General features: G+C 46.8%; 1 protein-coding gene across 1 annotated transcript; it reads left to right on the forward strand.

Annotated features, from left to right (window-relative positions):
• The first annotated feature begins 222 nt into the window (after window positions 1–222).
• Window positions 223–3,169, forward strand: LOC123099723 (lysosomal Pro-X carboxypeptidase). The gene is made up of 9 exons (XM_044521826.1): window positions 223–705; window positions 808–994; window positions 1,301–1,434; window positions 1,576–1,688; window positions 1,795–1,915; window positions 1,994–2,308; window positions 2,477–2,556; window positions 2,670–2,719; window positions 2,855–3,169. The coding sequence occupies exons 1-9, from the start codon at window positions 307–309 to the stop codon at window positions 2,986–2,988; spliced, it is 1,533 nt and encodes a 510-aa protein (XP_044377761.1). The 5' UTR covers window positions 223–306; the 3' UTR covers window positions 2,989–3,169.
• The last annotated feature ends 5,341 nt before the right edge of the window (window positions 3,170–8,510 follow it).

Consider the following 8,510-nt stretch of genomic DNA (forward strand, 5'->3'; position numbering starts at 1 on the left):
TCTTTCGGAGAGCTGACGTGGCGTTGGATTTCCGGATTTCGTCCGCAAGAACGTTAACAGAACTCTTAAAAACAATGTCAGAAAACATTGTCTACGTCTATAGCTGCGTTGTCACGTACACGTTATATAGATATTAGCCCTAGTCTCACGGTTGCTGGCTGGGTTATAGCTGAGTTTGTTGGAAATTGGTTACTCTTTGGATGGTTGTGATACTATTTGTCAATCGATCCATAGAGATCGAGATATATATGCGTCCTCCATCTCGAAAAACTGTTCCACAAATCCCATCCCTGCCGAACTTCGATCATGGAGCGAAACATCATCGTCCTCCTATCCCTTCTTCTCTGCCTCCTCTCGTGCCATGTATCCGCAGCCGGCGCCACCGCCAAGCGGCGGCTCTCGTCGCCGCTGTCGCGTCCCCATCGTGTGATCACGGCGGAGGCGGCGCCGGCCACGACGGTGCCGGCGATGGTGCAGTATGAAACGCGGTACCACACACAGCGGCTGGACCACTTCAACGCGGCGCCGGCGAGCTACCGCACGTTCCCGCAGCGCTACCTGGTGAACGGCACGTACTGGGGCGGCAAGACGGCGCCGGTGTTCGTGTATGCCGGTAACGAAGGCAACATCGAGCTCTTCACCAACAACACCGGCTTCATGTGGGAGCTCGCGCCTCGCTTCCGCGCCATGCTCGTCTTCATCGAGGTAAATCCTACATCCGTCGACTTAGATGATCTTCTTGGGAGTATAAGATTGAGATGCTGTGTCCCGCTTGCATGATTCTTGATGTGTCTGCAATGCATGCAGCATCGATACTACGGGCGATCGGTACCGTTCGGGAGCGAGGAGGCAGCATTCAGGAACACGAGCACGGCGGGGTACCTGACGACGACGCAGGCTGTCGCCGACTTCGCCACGCTCGTCCAAAGCCTCAAGGCCAACCTCAGCGCACCGACCGCCCCCGTCGTCGTCTTTGGCGGCTCCTACGGCGGCAGTAAGTACTAATTGATCATCTCCATTCACCAAGTACCGTGCATGTGCATGTGCATGCATGACCCTAAAACCTCAAGGATATCTTAGTTTATTATTTTTTCAAACGGAAAGGATTTTAGTTTGTTACTTGACCGTTATTTTCGCAAAGACCCTTTTTTTTTCTTTAGTTGTTGTACCTCGATAATATTTGATCGCATCCATTAGGACAAAAAAAGTGGTTGCAGTGTCAATGATCGCCTCATGATTTATTTTATTTTTTTACAAAATTGCACATGCATTCGTGGCACTAAACTGTATGGATGGACAGTGCTGGCAGCGTGGATGAGGATGAAGTACCCGCACGTGGTCATTGGCGCCGTCGCGTCGTCGGCACCAATCCTCAGCTTCTACGGCATGGCCGACCCCTACGCCTTCTACGACATCATCTCCAACGATTTTAAGGTACGTGCCTTTGCATGATTATGACACCTGCAACTCATAAGTTCAGGATCGATATATTTACAGTTCTGACTCTGGTAGTGCCCATTTGGTATTTCGTTAGTAACATTATATATGTATGATCATCCTGCGTGCCTGTATTAGAGCGAGAGCAAGAATTGCCACGACGTACTCATGAACTCGTGGAAGGAGCTGGACAAGGCGCTGTCCAATGACGCCGGCCGGGCGCAGCTCAACAGTACGTTCAAAATGTGCCGGTACGTGTTGCATGCATGCTCTCCTAGAGACGATCATCATCGGTAGTTCCTTGGATCGATCGATTGATGAATCTATCTGTACATATAAATATACGCATGCATGCAGAGGTAGTACAGTGGAGGCGATACCGGACTTGCTCGACACCGCCATCGTCTACTCCGCCATGACGGACTACCCGACGGAGTCCGGCTTCCTCACCCACCTCCCGGCCTATCCCGTCAAAGAGGTTCGTAGTTATATATCTCTCTCTTCAACTTTTCATTGCGTACGTTTTGGATTGATTGGTATGGTCTTCCTCATTCAGATGTGCCGCGCGATCGACAACCCGAAGTCGGGCAAGGACACCTTCTCGAGGGTCAACGACGCCTTGATGGTCTACTACAACTACACCGGCAACACGCACTGCCTCGGCGACGCCACCGAGCATGACCCTTACGGCATGTTCGACGGCTGGGACTTTCAGGCGTGCACGGAGATGATCCTCATGAGCTACGGCGTCCGCAACGGCAGCGTTCTGCCGCCGGAGCCCTTCAACTTCACCAAGCTCCTCGACGGCTGCCGCGCCTCCACCGGCCTGCCGCCGCGGCCATACTGGATCCCCACAGAGTTCGGAGGATTCGTAAGTACTAATTGTTTTTTTGTTGCTGTTGTGAGAATAACAGCTTGTCTTGGGCTGGGTTCTCTTCAAATTGGGCTCAATAAAGGCAGATTTTGGGCTGAAAATACATGGGCCGGATTCAGTTACTACCTTTGTTTTTTCCTAAAAAAAACTACCTTTTTGTTTCAGGATATTGCAAATGTTTTGAAGAGATCAGCTAGCAACATCATCTTCTTCAACGGGCTCCGAGATCCATGGAGCAGTGGCGGGTAATTAAAATATTTAATATAAATGTGTAGAGATGAATTTCGGTAACTGAATTTATCATAGTTGCCCCATGTTAAAGCCTTGAGCATTTATATTTATTGGACATATTGTGCAGCGTACTGAAGGACATCTCAAGAAGCATCGTTGCACTGGTTGAGCCAAAAGGTTTGTCATCTTACTACAAACTAACTTAAGTCTTCATTTTCTCATGGAGTGAACTTAGTAGATTTTTTTTTTACTTTTATCCTTTATCTTCAAATTGTTTTATCTTCTGCTAAGGCTGTTGGAAATGTTGGTCAGGTTCACACCACGTAGACTTGAGATTCTCCAGCAAGGACGACCCTGATTGGCTTAAGCAGGTGCGGGAAAAGGAGACGAGAATCATAGGGCATTGGCTCAATCAATACTACAAAGATGAAGCCATAAAGTCCTAGGTGTATATGCATGCTTTGTGTAGGAAGGGAATTTATGTTGTGTTCTCCCCTTTTTGTTCATTCTATTTGTTTTAGGTTATTATTAAGAACACAAAGCAATAACAGATTTAGATCAGCTCTCCAAGCACATATACCCCAGCTTATATTGGAATAACAAGAGGAACTTACAAGTTGGTCACAATTCTGTGTATGCGTATGTCCCATGTGATGAGCTACACACCAAAGAGATTGAAGTTCCGGTAAGGTCTCTTTAAAAATATGATATGAATTTTTTATGACATGCTGGAGAACCAATTTGTGGTTGATGATTAGGAGGCAGTAGTACCCTCGACCGACCCACCAGGGATCAAACTCCAGGTTTGACGCTTTAGTGTCTTATAAAGGCGGGACATTCTTTCAGTCGGAACCGGCGTTTCCGTTGATAGCGATGTGTCTGTCATAACTTTATCAATCTTAGGACTCGCCGGCTCGGTTTTTCTGAGGTGCTCATAAGGATAGGTGTGCGTTCAACGAGATGAGTTTAATTCCACCTATTTTCAATTGAGCTTTTATTTGAACATATGCTAGCACCGCGGCTCATTGTTATGTGATGCAGGCGAGCCAGAGTAGACTTAGAAGTTTATGGCTAAACTACTTCCGTCCCTTCCTTGGTGATGTACTTTAGCATGATTGCAATCCTATGGTTTAATCAATAAAGCCCTTTGAGTCGCAAAAAAAAAGGTAAGGTATGGGTACATGCATTCATAGAGGTGCGTATATATATACTTGTTACTGAATATTGTGTTTCTCAAAAAAAAAAAAACTACAACATGGTGAAAAAAAATGCTACCTACAACCCACCAATGCTATGTGTTGCTCATTAGGAGCGAGTCAGAAGTGGGTCGAGGCCTAGGTAAGAGGCAATCTGGGAAGGTTTTCACCAGTTTTGGGAAGATTCCAATCGGTTTTTGTTTCTTTTCTCTGTTTATTTGTTGGTTTTCTGAACGTTTTCGTGTTCTGTTTTTCTGTTTTTGTTTTCCCTTTTTAATTTCTGCGCCTCTTTCTTTTTCGGTTTTTTATCAAATTGATAAAGTTCTTATCCATGAACATTTTTAGGATTCATGTATTTTTCTAATTTGTGATTTTAAATTTTTGAGCATTTTTTGAATTCCCTGACCATTTTATTAGATTTGTGAACAATTTTTCAAATTCGCAAACGCTTTTTAAAATCCTTGAATAATTTTTGAAATTTGTGAAATTTTCTAGAATTCCTGAAATTTTGTGAAAATTCATGAACTTTTTCTAAATTTGTTAGCAATTTTTGAAATCCATGAACTTTTTCGTGTTTGTGAGCTATTTTGGAATTCATGAACTGTTGTGAATTAATTTACATTTTTTATTTCTCAATAAATTTTAAAAATCAAGATCATTTATTGAATTTTGTTAATTTTTGAAAATACAAGAACATTTTTGAATTTGTGAATATTTTGGAGTTCAGGACAAATTTTTGAATTCATAAATAAATTCATGGACTTTCCAGATTCATGGGGTTTTTTTAATTCACGAATTTCTTTAAATTCATGAGAATTTTCAAAATTTTAAATTCATGAAGAAAGCAGAAGAAAAAGTTCAAATGCGTTTTAGGGGGAAAAGGCACAAAAAGTGAATGAAGGTGACTGCAACAGCTAGCAAGCGAGTGAGGTGCCCTAACGGGGCCGGCCCACCATGCTGGCGTTTGAACGAGTCTGTAAGCGATCGAGCCAACGGGGGCCATACCCTGTAGACGATCGCTGCATATATTTCGCTACCCGTTGGTAGAAAGTACTCCAACATAACATGCAAAAGATTTGTGCGTCACTGCATTGTAGAAATTTAACGGGCCAAGTTAAAAGACCGACGCCGGCAGAATGTCGCAAGAAGGCAACTAAACTGTGTCAATACAATAGGTGCGTAGTGGCAGTCTTCTTCCGTCATGCCACCAGAGCTTTCGGCAATATATTGTCACATGAAAGTACATTTATTATACCAAATGATGGACGACTACAGTTCCCAACCTTGGGTGTCGCCACAAAAGGTCTCTTCCGGAGCACCCGCCTTAAGGCATCGCATCTGAAAGGATCGATATGGTTGACTAGAGGGGGGGGGGGTTGAATAGACAACTAACAAATTTTTTCTTTTCTTGACCAAATTAAACTTAGCATCAAAATAGGTTGTCTAGATGTGCAACTAGGTGAGCAACCTATATGATGCAACAACAACAAGCACACAAGCAAGTAAGGAATACAACACAATAAAAGCTTGCACAAGTAAAGGTAAGAGATAACCAAGAGTTGAGCCGGTGGAGACGAGGATGTGTTACCGAAGTTCCTTCCCTTTGAGAGGAAGTACGTCTCCGTTGGAGCGGTGTGGAGGCACAATGCTCCCCAAGAAGCCACTAGGGCCACCGTATTCTCCTCACGCCCTCACACAATGCAAGATGCCGTGATTCCACTATTGGTGCCCTTGAAGGCGGCGACCGGACCTTTACAAACAAGGTTGGGGCTCTCTCCACAACCGAATTGGAGACTCCCAACGAAACCACGGAGCTTCACCACAATGGAATATGGCTCCGAGGTGACCTCAACCGTCTAGGGTGCTCAAACACCCAAGAGTAACAAGATCCGCAAGGGATTAGTGGGGGGAATCAAATTTATCTTGGTGGAAGTGTAGATCGGGGCCTTCTCAACCAATCCCTAGAAAATCAACAAGTTTGATTGGCTAGGGAGAGAGATCGGGCAAGAATGAGTTTTTGAAAGGCAATGGAGCTTGGGGGAAGAGGTCGACCCTAGGAAGAAGAAGACCCCCCCTTTATATAGGGGAACAAAATCCAACCGTTTTCTGCCCTGTGCCCACAGCTAAGCGGTACTACCACGCACAAGCCTAAATACACAGAGTGTATTTACGGTAGTGCCGCCGGAGCGGTACTACCGCCGACCCTAGCGGTACTACCGCCTAGGGTTTTTAGACCTGGAGGGGCAGCAGTAGTAGAGGGTTCCAGGGCGGCAGTACCGTGCGAAGCGGTACTACCGTTCTAGTGCTGCTCTACTACCGCTTAGAGCAAAGTGGGAACAAGAGCTTGCACCGAGGAAAACCCCGCAAGCGGTAGTGGAGATGATAGTATGAGTTGTAGTACCGCCGGAGCGGCAATACTGCTCTACTTCCGCCCTACTACCGTGAATTGCAGACCGACAATAGAACGTTGCACGCTCGGGGCAACCCTAAGCGGTAGTGCCACGGAAGTACCAGCGGTACTACCGCATAAGCAGTACTACCGTGGGCACTAGGGGTACTACCGCTGGCAAGATGCTGAAACACCACAGAAAACATGGAAAAGCTCCAAAGAAGGGAAAGGAGGCTGTGGGTGCATATGGGGTTGTGTACGTGTTGATTCCACCCATACCTTTTCAAAGCGGACCCCCTCTTAATAGTACGGCTTTCCTACGACTTAAGTCCACCGAAAAGAAACGTAGAGAACCGCCGTCTTCGATAGGCTCCGAGGGGCATCGAATCGTCTAGGCCTAGACATGAGATATCTGAAAATGCTCAATGCACATGATTAGTCTGCAAATGCATTGTCATCAATCTCCAAAACCACTTAGGAAGAAATATGCCCTTACAATCTCCCCCTTTTTGTTGGATTGATGACAATACGGGATTTGCACATAGAGATATATAATGAGCATAAGCAAACCCAAAATCTATAAAATATAGACAGGCTCCCCTAGATGTGTGCATTCTATAGATGTGCTTTGGACTGCACAACACACACTAGGATCAACACTCCTCCTATATTTTATAGACCAGGAAATCCTTGCAACAATATAAGAGACACTTAAGCAAGGAAACTAATAAGACAAATGAGCATAAACTCACGCACATATGGACATAATAAGGATAACCAAGGTAGCATATGTCTTACACCATATGATAGAGACTCACACCAAACCAAAGCAAACGAAGGAAAAGAGTTCACAAGCAGAAACACAGATGCAACAAGAACCAAGCTTGTGACTCAACAACACCCTACAGAAAGACAAATCCCCGATCCTAAACCTCTCCCCTTTGGATCGAGACACCAAAAGGGGAAAAGAGTGGCCTAACGCAACTCCTGGTGGCACTAGTCTCCTCCCATGGACTCGTCAGACTCCTCAGAATCAGACCCATCAGCAGACTCCTCCGCAGACTCGTCGGTCTCCTCCTCGTTCTCCTGATCCTGAGCTGGAGCTGATGTAGCAGCATTGGACTCATCTTAGTCCGTCCAGTGAGAGTGCGAAGAAATCCACTTGTCCTCCGGAGTGATACGATCCTCAGAGCCATCTGAACTGGAATCTCAAGCTTCCTCATAATAGCCTTCCTCTCCCGACGAACCTTCTTGGCATCCACATGTGCCAAGTACATCTTGTGCTGAACATTGGTCTGAAGGCAAAAGAGCTTCTTCACCTTGTGCTTGAGCTTAGCCGCCCAACCTGCCTAACCAGAGGAATGCTCCGTGCCGGGAGCAAGACCACCATCATCACCCTGATCCTCTCCAGAAGCAGAAGAAACTGCCACCTCAGGATGAGTAGTAGAGGCCCAAAGCTCCTTCTGACGCAAGTTGAGGACGTCATGAGAAGTCAAGGGTCCGGTCTCAAGAGGCACACCAGGGAAAGTGGAGCTCCAAGTAGTCTGAATCAACTTGAAGATGAAGGGAGCATAAATCGGTCAATGATCTCCATAGGCAGCATTCACTAGCTCCTTCCACATGACATGAGAGACATCCAAGACCGCATTCGTTCTCTCCTCAAAGTGGCATAACAGTTGTTGGGGAACGCATCATGCAATTTCAAAAATTTCCTACGATCACACAAGATCTATCTAGGAGATGCATAGCAATGAGAGGGGGAGAGTCTATCCACATACCCTCGTAGACCGAAAGCGGAAGCGTTAGGTTAACGCGGTTGATGTAGTCGAACGTCTTCACAATCCAACCGATCCAAGTACCGAACGTATGGCACCTCCGTGTTCAGCACACGTTCAACTCGATGACGTCCCTCGAACTCTTGATCCAGTAGAGGGTCGAGGGAGAGTTCCGTCAGCACGACGGCGTGGTGACGGTGATGGTGATGTGATCCGCGCAGGGCTTCACCTAAGCAGTACGACGCTATGACCGGAGGAGTAAACTGTGGAGGGGGGCACCGCACACGGCTAAGAGAATTCTTGGTGTGCCTTTGGGGTGCCCCCTGCCCAGTATATAAAGGAGGGGAGGAGGAGGCCGGCGGCCAGGAGGGGCGCTCCATGGGGGAGTCCTACTTGGACTCCTATTCCAAGTAGGATTCGCCCCCCCCTTTTTCCTTTCTCCGCCGGAGGGAAAAGGAAGGAGAGGGAGAGGGAGAGGGAGAGGGAAAGGGGGGCGCCGTCCCCTCCCTCTAGTCCAATTCGGACTGCCATGGGGGAGGGCGTGGCCACACCTTGCGGCCCTCCTCTCTGTCCACTAAGGCCCAATATTTCCCCCGGGGGGTTCCGGT

Source organism: Triticum aestivum, chromosome 4D (assembly GCF_018294505.1).
Source record: "Triticum aestivum cultivar Chinese Spring chromosome 4D, IWGSC CS RefSeq v2.1, whole genome shotgun sequence".
NCBI classification, from domain to species: Eukaryota; Viridiplantae; Streptophyta; class Magnoliopsida; order Poales; family Poaceae; genus Triticum; species Triticum aestivum.

What these genes read in the sequence shown, in the direction of transcription:
- LOC123099723 (XM_044521826.1), top strand. Translation starts at nt 307, where the DNA reads ATGGAGCGAAACATCATCGTCCTCCTATCCCTTCTTCTCTGCCTCCTC. An exon ending in AGTACGTTCAAAATGTGCCG is followed by an intron (nt 1,689 to 1,794) that starts GTACGTGTTGCA and finishes GCATGCATGCAG; the next exon opens with AGGTAGTACAGTGGAGGCGA. An exon ending in CCACAGAGTTCGGAGGATTC is followed by an intron (nt 2,309 to 2,476) that starts GTAAGTACTAAT and finishes TTTTTGTTTCAG; the next exon opens with GATATTGCAAATGTTTTGAA.